Source organism: Aricia agestis, chromosome Z (genome assembly GCF_905147365.1).
Source record: "Aricia agestis chromosome Z, ilAriAges1.1, whole genome shotgun sequence".
NCBI lineage: Eukaryota > Metazoa > Arthropoda > Insecta > Lepidoptera > Lycaenidae > Aricia > Aricia agestis.
In genome coordinates, this window is record NC_056428.1 from 8,994,899 (window position 1) to 9,008,613 (window position 13,715).

Genomic DNA, 13,715 nt, shown 5'->3' on the forward strand with positions numbered 1-13,715 from the left:
TCGGAAAACCTTATAACTCTTCGTGTAGTTTTGCAAGTTGCTTGAAAATATATTTATTATATTTGCAATTTTATGGCCATTTTGTCGATTACGGCTAGCCGCGGTAAAGATCGAAACGACTCCTTCAGTTTATTTCCGCTGTTTATCAATACTTTCGTACTTGTACTGTAGCCATGCTGCACGGGTGCTGGTGACCCGTTTGCTACCTTATATTTATTGAAAAAAAAAATAGACTAGGAAATACTTCGGCACGTAAGGGCTTGACTCGTGAAAATTTATGTTTAGTGAAGTAATTACAGGCCGAATAGAGGTAGGTAATTACCTACCTATCCTAAATTAAAAAAAAAGAAACATTAAGTACAACATTATATTGTTTATGTATTGTGTGATGTGTCTTAAAAATAGAATTGTCTGGAGCCAAGTCGAGTCATTGAATAATGCCCAATGCCCCAACCAGTGGCGAAATGTGGAACAGATTCAAATCACGCACTGCCAATGCCAGAGACGCAGCCACGTTTGGAGACTATTGCGACACACTTTTAGAAGCTACTAGGTATAAAATGACCACTAACACTGATACCGTATCACTTCTGTACTAGCAGCAGCATCTTTAATCATCAAAATGATGAAAATTGTAAGTGTAAAATATCAATTAATAAAAAGTTCAATTCGAAATATCTAGAAAATCGAAATCGAATACTTGATTAGATAACATAATGATTCAACTTATATTTGGTTATTTTCAGGTGATCCTCATGTCTGCCCTAGTGGCTATGGCCGCTGCGAAGCCTAGCGCAGCATTTTTTGCCGCATCAGCACCAATCGTGGCAGCTCCAGCGCCAATAGTAACCGCCTCCAGCTCGCAATACTACCACCGAAACAACAATGTACTCGCCGCCTACGTCGCAGCCCCCGCCGCTTACGTCGCGCCTGCCGCTCCCTACGTCGCAGCCCCCGCTGCTGCGTCCTACGCAGCTGCTCCGTACGTCGCCGCTCCCGCTTCTTACGTCGCCGCCGCTGCTCCCTACGTTGTAGCCGCTTAAACTGCTTAATCCATTGAGCGATGCTGTGATATATATAATAAATGACTTATGAACCTACCAACACTATCTTTATTCATTTATATCTAAAAAAGTCACAAAAGCCAAATACCAGTATTAATTACAAAACCTGGAAACTACATCTACAAATATTATGGCAGAAATTTTGGCAGGTAAATTCCTTATAGGGTTATAAACACTAGACCCGCTAAGAACAGATTTTATGAAGCCCACCCCTAAGGATGTAAAAGCATAATATTAATAAAATATGTTTTCGACGAAAGAGACAAAATTTTTAATTTTTTTGAATTTAATTACAATGAATTCACTGTAGAGTTAACCCAACTGGGATTAAATTTAAAAAGTATATCATGAAAATCGGTCCAGCCATTTAGGATGAGTTTAATTACTTACTAGTGAAGTACAGCACATGAACAGAAAATTTATAAATTACTAGATGACACTCGCAATGCCGTTGCGCCAAAATTCATAAAACCCTATTAGCTATGTCCACTCTGTGCACTTTCATCTTCAATTTTCGTCATCAACTTTCATCAGCGTCAAGGAACGCAACGCCAATATTGTTATTTTTGAAGTTTTGGATACGGTCAGAGGGCATGCGTCGCGGGCATCACGTTCGCTGTTGACTGCCCTACGTACACCCCTCCCCGCCTCGTCTCGATTCCGGTGTGCGTGTGGTGCAGCGCCGAAACGCACTGGACGGCGCCGTGTGCGATACCATGTCATACCAATTAGTATTACCATATATTTTTATAAGTAGGAAACTGGAGCTGCACCGGTCAGTCGCACCGCACCGCCGCCGCACTGCATCGTGTGGCGAAAAAAACAAATAAACCTATAATATAAGTGACTAGTACCACCATTTTTAAATTAACTATTTGATTAACTATAAATATACCACAAAAAATAATGTTATGAAATTAAAACCCACTAAAACTCTGCGAATTTCCTTCTCTTGCTGCTGACGGATATGATGGACGCCGGACGGGTCCCATAGAACATTACTCCACAGTTCCGACAGCGCAACGCCTGCTTAATTTACGCAGGCCTCTCTCTATATCGGAGGTTTTAACCTCCTAGGCCAAACAGAGGCCCGAGGCTCCTCCGATTGTATCGCGATACGCAGGAACATGAGGCGCATCACGACCGTCTCGGGACTCGGTGCAATGGGTGGCGCCCGTGGTGGCGTCCCCACACCACCACCCCGAGTTCCCCTGCGGGACCTGGACCTAGGACCTGGGACGTTTCGGCCATTGTGGTGGTATATTCCACCCTAAGATTATTTCATAAGATAAATTGCCTGATTACATAGATTATAAAATTTATTGTCGCCCTAATTTTGTATAGCAGATTTCGAAAATATTTTAATGTGGTCTAAAATAAGTATAAATTTTGAGTACGATACGTTAAAACAAGTAAAATCAATTATGTTTAGAATTAAGCAATACATTATTTCACTTAATAAAATATCAGGAAATAGGCGAAGTCCTAATAAAATTAACTAAAATCAGATATTTCATTAATGTGTGAATTAAGAAGTAATCTTGTATGAGTATTAAAATTTTGTATGAGTAATTTTTATTACTTTTTAGGGTTCCGAAGTCAACAAGGAACCCTAGTTTCGATCTGTCCGTCCGTCTGTCCGCCTGTCTGTCTGTCCGCGGTTTTTTCAGAGACTATTAGGCCTACAAAGCTGTAATTCGGCATGAATGCACATCCGACAAAATGGTACTACTAGGTATAAAATCTTAATTTTTTATGGTACCTCCCATACACATCAAGCGGGGATGATTTATTTTTTCTGCGTCCACCCCATCGCGTGAGGTGTCGTTGGTTAGTTTTTTTTTTAAATATTATGATTATTCCATGACCATTTTCCGATTTAGGGATCCTTTTGTGAAATATGAAGTTTTAGCGAGGTCCCCGCAACGCCCCTTTACATATCCCGCCTGCTCTGGTCCATGGAGGTCGAGGATGTCGTGGACTACATCCGGAGAAGACGACACTGCGCCTGAGGGTCGAGCGTCTGCAGTCTCGTCACAAAGTTAACTTTAGCTCCTTTGTGGTGAGAGTACCGACGGATCTTCTGTCGACTTTCGAGGCGCCGGAGTTCTGGCAGATGGATGTGGTCTACCGGAGGTTCCGGGGGAGACTTCGGAACGAAACGAGTCATGTCGCCGGCGTGACAGTATTAGTTTTTTAAGTAGAAATAAAATATGTATGTTAGTTTTAAGGTATTTATTATATATTAAATATGTATATTAGATTTAAGTACCTATATGTTTTATGGGCCTCTGATGCCCGAAATAAATGATTTGATTTGATTAAAGTGGAAAAAATCGTTAGAGCCCGCGGTGTCCCCCCTTCTACTCGTACCAGCTAAACGGTTGCTCCTGGAAATGTGAAAAAATTCACGAGGGTAGGAAATATGCTCATTTTAAAAGGAAAACTATCACGGCTAAGAAGGATTCATAAGTTTTTGAATTATAGTCGATCAACTAAAAAAAATATTCGGCGAAGTATAAAGGAACTTTTCGTTCAAATTCCTTTGAACGTAACTGAGATGATATTGTTAGTAGTGTACAACACGTTATAAATGTACATTCATTGACCATACAGAAATTATAAAAAACTAGCGATACTACGGAACCCTATATTGCGCGTGGCGCGACATGCACTTGGCCGGTTTTTTCTTTATAATATTTTATTGTAATCACTTTCAGAGCTAAAAATTTAAAGAGTAGCACTACCGATCATACATATTAAACAATTGAAGAAACAGAGGTCGCGACCATTTTCATTGCGACACAATTTAGTGCTTGCTATATAATCTCAGACTTAGCTTAACTGAGCAGCACTTTAGTACTCACACTTAGTACACAAACATCAGAAATGATGAAAATCGTAAGTATCAGTTTTACAGACAATTCATGTATAAATAATTTCTTACAGAATGGGCATTGTCCAAAAAAAATCACATGTACTTTTTATATATTTTTTCGTTAAAATAGGGTATTTTAAGAATATAAATTAAATAATTTTGAAATTCATTGGCTAGTTTTTTCTCAATAAATTTTTAAAGTTTCGCTCTGACGTCATCACCGGCGGCCAATTGACCTCTGTAGTGTCTTAAATTTCCTTTCAATCTTATTTATAATGGCTGGTTCGTCAAATGCAAGTTTTCATTATGTGAAAGCTGATACGAGAAGTTTACCAAAAGTTCGGAATGTAACGTTGGTCGAATTATTGCTTATTTAACGCCATTGAAGGTCAAACTAAGGTTAAACATATTTGTTCAAAAATATAGGTAACTAATGGGTATTTTTTTCTTTTATATACAGAAAAACGATCACTGACCTTATTCCTCGAAATGTTTTTGTAATAAGCAAAATTAGAAAAAAATGGACAATCCCCATTATTACTTACAGGTTACTGATAAAATGTTTTTCAATACAGGTAATTCTGATCTTTGCTTTGGTGGCTATCGCCGCTGCCAAGCCCAGCGCCGCAATCGTGGCTGCACCAGCACCGCTCGTGGCAGCACCAGCGCCGATAGTTACCGCGTCTAGCTCCCAGTACTACCACCGTATCAACAACGGTTTGGCCGCTTACGTCGCTCCTGCCGCGTCCTACGTTGCTGCCCCCTACGTCGCTGCCCCCTACGTCGCTGCCGCCGCCCCATACGTTGCTGCCCCCGCTGTTGTAGCTGTTTAAGCCCCATTGGTATTCAAATAAAATTTTCATTGCATTAATTTATCCATTATTTTTTCATTCAAGTCATAATAATCCTGAATTCGTAATCCACTAAACTATTTTTAAATTAATAAGAACATTTAATTTACTTAAGTTTGTCAAAAGTTAATTTTAGGTAGGCGCTCGTGCCTTGTAGCGACTCAATTAAAATACTTCTTGGTAGCCTTCTAGTTTATATGCAACAAGTAAAAAAAGTTCAGGGCATTCAGGGACACATAATAGAGTTCGCTAATAAAAGTAGCGCTGAAACGGCATTTTTCTGTTATTGTGTGCCGCAAAAAAACGCTAAACTTAAAAACTATTTCAAATTGACACGCGGGTGTTCTACTGCTGCATTCATTATACTAATACCTATTCAAAATGGAAGAAAATAGAAAATTTCCGATTTTTCGTCTCCTCCGTACACTGTGCGTCCGAGTGTTATGATTTTATGAATCACCTTTGTATGAGGTGATTCATAAATTCATAACACATAGTTCCAAAAAAGTTTAAGTACTGCTACTTTCCTTCAACTCTATACTGGGGCACAGTATTACAATATTATTGTAAGATATATTGTAATACTGTGACAGGGGGACTCATACACAGCCTAAAGTATTATTACTTTGTTTTGTTACAGCCTGTAGAATGTTTTAGGTGTTCCACAAATCTAAAGCTTAATCTGTAAACATAATATTGTGTATTTCTTAGAACATAACAGAATTGCTTCACCTAAGCCGAATTCTGTACCTAAAATTAAGATAAACGACGTACAGTTCAATGCTCCGAGCAGTATAATTTTCGCTCTTAGTATTCTAAGCGGTACCTTGTATTTCCGCCTTATTTACTAAATCTGTAAACAGCTATTTAATAAAAACTTGAGTAGAACAAAAGGGAGGGAAAATTAATTTTGCAAAATTTTCGATAGGAGGTTCGCATATAAAGTGCCCTATTGAGAGCAAAATGGTTACAAGTTGCTAATGAATATTTTTTAGAAACCTGTAGAAAGCTAGCGATATAATTTACAAATAGTATTTTCACGACAAAGTCGTTGATTGAAATTATTAATGTTTATAGGTGACCAAAAAAAATTGTACGCATTTTGTAGAAACATTGCTTTTAAATGTCTACAGGATATTTAAAACAAAATGTACATGTGTTTCAAACTTTAATCGTACTTAATACACGAAACTATATTATTCAACCATTTATCGACACTGGCAAATAAACAAATACGTCTTGCAAATAAAATCTCGATCGCAAGAGATAATATTATTAATGATTAAGTATGTGAATTCTTATATAGATAAGCGCTTTTGTTTTAACTTGCAAACTAAACGGCTAAACCTTGATTTTGTGTGTTGCTAATATAATACGCAATTAATAAAGACAACTTCGTAAGCTCCAAAAGTAATACTTGCTTTTTAGGGTTCCGTACCCAAAGGGTAAAAACGGGACCTACTGAAACTTCGATGTCTGTCCGTCTGTATGTATGTCGCCAGGCTGTAACGCAAGAACGGTAATAGCTAGAGATTTGAAATTTTCACAGAAGATTATGTAGGTACTTCTGTTCCCGCTATAACAACAAATACTAAACAAAATAAAATTAATATAGCGGGACTTCCATACAAAACACGGGATTTTTTTTAAATTTTTTGCTCGGTATCAATGATCACAAGAGGTAGCCACCTGAAATGTACACAAAATATTTATAGTTTTATTTATATTTTACTAATTCACAGTAAAATTTAATTAGAATTAAAAATTAAGGTGGGATCCCGTATAAAAAACACATTTTTTTCTTATTTTTCTCTAAAGTGGTACGGAGCCCTTCGTTCGCGAGTCCAACTCACACATGGCCGATTTTTTATTTAAGTAGAAAAACTAGTAAGTAACTTTAATTTATGAGCTTCCAAGGGCAAGGGCAATAAAATATACTCTCCAAATCATAAGGTAATATTGCTGCCCATTTTCTGGTATTAGTTCTTAAGCATTTTATTCAAATTTTTTAAATCATTCACTGAAAAAAAGAAAAATAGCTTCTATTAGTATTTTAAAAAAGAAAACGGAATATTATAATTAAGTGTAAACATAATATTTTTGTTATGTCAGCAGTGCGAATTTGATATTAATTACGTGAATGCTATAGTAGGAGAGGGGAAGGTGTTAATTGTGTAGTCACTCGAGCATCATAGACACCTAGTAGGTGTTTTACATTAGGTAAAACTGATAAAATAATAATAAGAGCGTTTTTTAATTTTAGCGGTGGGTTCAGAAACCAGTGCAGCCAAAAATTTTGAAAAAGAAAATATATTCAGAACATTGCTTATTTAGGTAAAATATAAATATATTTTAGACAACAAGGACTAAATCATTTAGTTTAGTGCAAAATAAAATATCTGCGAAGCTTAAAAAGGAAAATATGAAGCTTTAATTTTTATATTTTAAAATGTCCCTACAGGCTAACCTAACCTTTGAATCATCAGTGCTCTATATGGAAGCTTCTTTAGGGTAAACTAAGCATCCCCTATCTTAATCTGAAAGATCCGATGACATTTCAATATTAAAAAAAGTTTTTAACCCACCATGTGAGCAATCTGATTTCTATACCATGATAACTTGACACATGTCGGAAGCCTATACAAGCTTAATCTGACACGCTCGAGCTTGTCCCGAAATCCCCTCTTCCCCTCCTCCAACTACTATGCAGATTGCAGTATGAGAAGAATGCGTAATTTTCCTGGATCATGTTTTGAGGGAAGGCGAAAAACTAACAAACATTTATACACGAGAATGAAGAGGAAAACGTGAGATGTCACTTAGCTTTAAAGGCAGTGATAGCCAACTCAAAACTTATTGTTTATTGAATAGACCGGGAAAAGAGCAGAGAAGTGAATTTTTGAATGATTCAAGCAGCATGGCTAGTTTACGTAATTTGGTCGGGTTACGGGTATCAAGTCCAGCTCACACTTCACGTTGACTTGACATAACCTGAATGAATAGCGTAGGTTCTATCTTGCTACGAATCAAATAACAAAGTAGTAATCAAAGTTAAATAAGGTACCGTACTGAAATTATCCGAGCTGGTCGAATTTCATAGCTTTTGCGTTTGTATTTAGTTATTAGGAAGCTACGTGAGTATACTTAGTTGAGTGAGGCAAATTTGCTGATGTTTCCTGAGGAATTTTTGTGTCTTTCTATGACTAGAACTCTTTAGTCCTTGTGTTTCCTGAAATACCTCAGTCAGTGGAAAAAAACTCATTTGTGGGCAGCTTTTTGTAGGTTGTATCAAACCAGCCAGTTTATCGAAGTGTTTGGGTGCAAAGGGCGTTGTAACTTAATCACTTTCCAAATGCCCACGTCTAGTTATTATTCGCGCGTCGTAAAATGAAGACGATTTTTGTAGCCATCAAGGTCCGACATTGCCCATTGAATATTTGGTATTCCAGTACGCAGGTCACATTGCCACACTGCTATGCAAAATTTGTTACACCCTATATATAAGTGACGGCGCCATTTTCTAATGGGCTCATAACGATAAGCGGACTGGGGGACGTTGCAACTATGATAGTGCCGGTAGTTCTTTTTTTTAATAAAAATGCCGAATTTGCGTCTTATCTAGTGTTATTATAATTATCACATAAATATTTAATTAAATCACTATCATCAATTAAAAAAAAAACATTTCTTACTTCTTCCGAATTACTACCCATAAAATATTTCAAAAGCTTAGTACGTTATGTCTTTTTCAGGTTCTTCTACTCTCGGCAGCATGCGGAGTCCTAGGCTCTGGAGTCCACCATGAATTACCAGTTGGAGCCGCCCCCGTCGTCACGGCTTCCAGCTCACAGTACTTCGAGAGGACATACAACCGACTGGTAGCACCACCGCTGGGAGTGGTACCGGTAGCTCCTCCGCCGCCATTACAAGTCGTACCTGTAGCCCCGCCTCCACCGCTACAAGTTTTCCCCGTAGCTCAGGCACCACCGCAAGTAGTACCAGTCGCACCAGCACCGCCAGTGGTGGTAGAAGCTACCAGAACCACGGCAGTGCCAGCGAACCCCACGAATGCACCGCTACCAGCTGATCCTAATATTGCTATAGCCATCGCAACCGCACACGCTGCCGCCCCTGTTGCTACGTTCCTCCTACCGCCCTTTCCGTTCGGTTTCCCACCAGGCTTCGGGCTAGCTCAACCACCTGACACCAACTTCAACACGGATTCGACCACACCAACTTCAACCACGATCCAAACGACGACAGAGCAGGAGCAGGAATCAACAACCGCTCTACCCTCGAACATCGACAACAGCTTCGCTCAAGCGTTACCTTCCAACGAGAACGTCAATTTCAAGCACTACGGTCTCCCCCTACCGCCACCACGTCAGAAGCCCCAAAAACTGAAAACCAGCGTTGAGGTAGTTCCTGTCCCATTGGCGTATATTGCTCCACCTCCGTTGGATCTCCACCATCATCATCATCACCACCATGGCCACCATCACCTAGCCCTGAAAGCGGTTCCTCACGTTCACACTTACATACCAAAGACGGCTAAGATAATAATAAGACCAGTTTCGTACAGAACACGAGTTGTGAGAGTGCCGGCCTCCACGCAAGCTTCTAGAAAGGTACAAAGAAATCCACAAAATATCAGGAGCAGATCGAGAGATGTGGAAGAGACCACTATAAGGCCAATAAGCAGGCCTGCGTCGAAGCCGCCGCGACTGTAATTTTATTACTTAGCCAAATTACTCCTCAATTTAGATTTATTTTTGGGCCTCGATTAAAAACTTTATACGAGTAATGAGGTCAAGAAATGAATGTAAATTTAGTAGTAATCACTTGTTAGCACGTCACTGTAAATATTTAAGGATGTAAATATATAATAAATTACTTTATGTTTTTACGTTTATTTTCTTCTTTTTTAGCACTTTCTTTTTTCTTGTGATGCAAATTGCAAATAACTGCTATTATAGAATCTTAAGAGTAAGGATAAGTTTCATAAGGCATAATAGGTCATACAGGTAGATTAGCTACCCAAAACATGAAGATTCTAAAATGGAAAATAAATCTTATGACTAATATCATTTATCAATTCTTTATAAGGCTGATGCGGTCAACGACCTTCCTTTCGGGAGCCATAGACGTTTGATGTGAAATTAATAAAATAATAAAGAAAATAATTGACACTTCCAACAATAATTGATTCCCGCAATATCGACGGGTGAAAGCGGAAGTGGCGTAACTTGAATTTTGGCCAAAATCACTTTTTAATTGATTGTTGTATAAAAAAAAATCTGCATCGAATTGTCTATATCTCGTCTTTCTACGATAAATTCTAGTAAAGATACGACCATGGATTTTTACCACCTTTTAGCACAGACCTTAAAAAAAATTGTCGTAACTAGACGAAAAACTGCAATTTTTGAATAAAAGATAGATACGACAATGCGTGAGAAATTAGAAAAAGATACGACACAGGTTTTTTAACGCTCGAATTTGATTTGAATGAGTTACGACATTTCTGTCGCCTAAAATACAACATTCGCATTTCGCTGCGGGAAATGTTGTGTACTTTTATAGATACGACAATTTATTTCATACATATTTCATAGGTATCAAAAAGTTATTACATTTTAAATACATAATTTTAATCTTAAACCTATACTTACAACCAACGAATATAGTTGAGTTATGTATACAGTGATAAGTAATGACATTTCATTTTCCTCCCGCCCCTCTATGATACCTTCGCCGGCGCTCATTATACGCCGTTCTTAACGCCTGTTAGTTGATGCGCGAGCGTCGATTTGAGAAAACGATTTTGTTGCTGTATTCTTATCACTATTGTATCAATGCACGTTTATTCGTGTCATAAATGAAGCTTATTCAAGTGTAGTGAAAGCAGAGTGGGCCTTTTTTTGATGGGCAGGGCAACCCATCATGGGTGCCCCGGGTTGAGGGTGTGCCTCAGTTAAGCTGAATCACCCCGGGGGTATGTGGGACTATTACCCACTAAAACCACCTGCGGTTTGTCTTCAGCCGTATATGGAGGGATGTCCTGGATATGTCTAACACAGGACTCCCTCCACGACCGGACTTCCTCCAAAATAAGGGAACGCTTTGGCAAACTGAAGCATTCCCCTCGGCGCCGGGACTAGCTAAGCCGGTCAGGTTTCCATCCTAAACCGGAGCCCCTGATTAGACAGAAGTTTGGAAGTTCGCGTAACGACGCCTCTGTACTCCCATCCTACGCCAGCGGAGCGGAACGGAGGATGGATCATCCTCTCGCACGCAAGGACGGTTTCGCAGAAAGGGACCGCCGCCTGCCAGGCCTCATCGCTCTCGAGCATGCAGCGAACCATGCTCGAGAGCGAGAGGTCCCGCCCAAGCACCGCCAAAAATCATGGTGCTGCACGGTCCAACAAACGCACACCTCGAGGGTGTACTGGGCCGTGTCCTCCGCAGCACCGCACTCATGGCAGGCTGGCGTTGGCTCCCTCCTGGCGACATTACACAAGTACGCACCGAAACATCCGTGTCCAGTGAGTACCTGTGCAAGGCGGAAGGTGAGGGGTTTTCTCTTGCGGCGCCGCAAGAACTGGACGCAGAGCCGGAGCAGTACGTTAACCGTACTGGGCCTGCGCCAGGCCCTCACCCCACCTCCTTAACAGCCACTGCTATCCCAGCTTTCGGACCCGCCGGAGCTCCTCCCAATGTAGGTCTTCGCCCCGTGACCTCTCTGAAACGAGGAGGTGCAACTCGGCAGAGACCGTCGCAACAAGCTCCCACGCCGGGTTTTCCACTAGGGCAGTGGCTGCCGCCCAGGACGCTCACCGCAAAGACCCGCTGCGCTCTTCGCAGCTGGGCCTCTCATATATTCTTACGAGCGGTGAGGGAATCTGCCCAAATTGGGGCACCGTACAGGGCTATACTCTGACAGACCCCAGAGTAAAGCCGCTTGCAGGCTTTGCTGGGCCCTCCTATATTAGGCAGAGGCCGGCCCAGCGCTGACGCCACCCTCACGACCTTCGGTCCCAACTGTTGGAAATGTGGGCCGAAGGTCCTCCTCCCATCCAGGATGAGTCCAAGACATTTAAGCGTCAGACTCATTCTGACCTCCATCTCTCCGATAAGGAGTCGTGCTCCGGGTGGGGGACCTCTCCTCCCGGGTCCGCGGAAGAGTAGGGTTTCGGGCTTGCTTAGGCGTACCCAAAGCCCAAGCCACTCTATACGGCTGACAATGAGGGATGCTCCCACCTCAGCCAGCCGCGCAGCCTCCTCGAAGGTCTTCTCTCGGAATAAGACATAGGTGTGGTCGCAGTAACAGACGAGCAATATGCCCGAGAGAAGAGCACACCGCAGGACCCAGTCGAAGCAAGACACATCCAGATGCGAAACTTGTGGGACACCGCACTCGACCTTCCTCCTCTCTAAGGACCCCAACCCGTCCTCGTAGAAAGTAGAGAGGCTTCTATTGTGTTGAAAAAGTGTGCTCCAGAGTTGGCTCCAGTCTTAACACGTCTTTTTCGTTTCTCCTACACTTCTGGCATTGTCCCGGCTTCTTGCAAGACAGCTTTGGTGTACCCGATCCCCAAAATAGGTGACCGCTCATATCCTTCCAACTACAGACCAATCGTTATAACCTTCGTCTTCTCGCAGATTATGGAATCCATTATCAATAGCCAGCTCTTTCGATACTTAGGCGGCTTGGGATTACTAAGCGACAAACAGTACGGGTTCCGAAAGGGTCGCTCACCTGGTGATCTCTTGTACCTAACTCATCGTTGGGCTCAGGTGATTGAGTCGAAGGGAGAGACATTGGCTGTTAGTTTGGACATTACAAAGGCCTTTGATAGGGTTTGGAAAAAGCGCTGCTATAAAAGCTTCCATAATATAGGCTCCCCGAGAATTTATGCAAATGGGTCACATTTTTCTTAGCAGATCAATGACATGTTACAGACCAACGGCATTTATTGCTATGCAAATGATAGTACAATTGATGCCCTATATACCAGCTCCCCCTTTATTTTTCTAAATGTCATTGAGAGTCGAAACGAACTTGTGTCTGAAATAGAGAATTCACAGGAGAAAGTCTCTGCATAGGATCGACGTTACTTATTCCAATTCAACCCCGCCAAGATACAAGTTTACGCGTTCACCACTAAAAAGTCACCAATAGTCATATATCTCCTTGTTTTCAAGGTACCTCCTTAACAATCTCCCCCAGCATTGAAATACTTGGCGTAAACATATCGAGCGAAGTCCAGTTCCGGGGTCATCTAGAGGGTGAAGCCAAGCTAGCCTCGAAAAAGCTTGGTGTTTTTAACAGAGCGAGACAGTATTCCAGTCCGGGCTAACGTCTACAACTCTACAACTGGACAGGGGCGCCAAATACCAACTACTCCCTTTGGATCGTATCCAACGAAGAGCCGCTTGAATTGTTGACTGCCATAGTATTTCAAACAGGCTTGACCCCTTGGAATTACGCCGAGATGTAGCTGCACTCTGATTCCTCTATCGGCTATATCACAGGTAGTGCTCCTGCAACTTTTCGCCATCATTCTTCACTGCCACTCATCACCTTAATGAGTGGCAGTCTTCCACCGTGCGTTTTTCACGTAATTTTCTGCTGCACACATGTAAAATTCCCTGTTTATTTTCTTATATTATAAACAAATAAAAGTAAATAATCGTATTATTTCTTATAATATGTTATAATGACATTCTTTTAAAACCAACGATTCATGCACTTTAAGATACAACATTCCATTATAACAACGTCTGTCGCCGATTTTGCACTTAAACCAAAAGTTGTAATGCAATTTAATTAAGTAAACAAGATACGGCGAAATGAAATTTGTAGGAGCATGTCATATTTGAGATACGACAGATCCGTCGCTCAAAAAAAATTGCTTTTTT

The 13,715-nt window shown here is 40.9% G+C and overlaps 3 protein-coding genes across 3 annotated transcripts; all 3 read left to right on the plus strand.

Moving 5' to 3' along the window:
* Nucleotides 1-593: 593 nt before the first annotated feature.
* Nucleotides 594-1,043, plus strand: LOC121739534 (cuticle protein 16.5-like). The gene is made up of 2 exons (XM_042132050.1): nucleotides 594-634; nucleotides 747-1,043. Exons 1-2 carry the CDS (start codon nucleotides 623-625, stop codon nucleotides 1,041-1,043), a joined length of 309 nt encoding a protein of 102 aa, XP_041987984.1. The 5' UTR covers nucleotides 594-622.
* Nucleotides 1,044-3,945: 2,902 nt separating this feature from the next.
* Nucleotides 3,946-4,775, plus strand: LOC121739535. Its single transcript, XM_042132051.1, has 3 exons — nucleotides 3,946-3,965; nucleotides 4,518-4,561; nucleotides 4,658-4,775. The coding sequence occupies exons 1-3, from the start codon at nucleotides 3,954-3,956 to the stop codon at nucleotides 4,773-4,775; spliced, it is 174 nt and encodes a 57-aa protein (XP_041987985.1). The 5' UTR covers nucleotides 3,946-3,953.
* Nucleotides 4,776-8,357: 3,582 nt separating this feature from the next.
* Nucleotides 8,358-9,523, plus strand: LOC121739536 (proline-rich receptor-like protein kinase PERK2). Its single transcript, XM_042132053.1, has 2 exons — nucleotides 8,358-8,369; nucleotides 8,546-9,523. The coding sequence occupies exons 1-2, from the start codon at nucleotides 8,358-8,360 to the stop codon at nucleotides 9,521-9,523; spliced, it is 990 nt and encodes a 329-aa protein (XP_041987987.1).
* The last annotated feature ends 4,192 nt before the right edge of the window (nucleotides 9,524-13,715 follow it).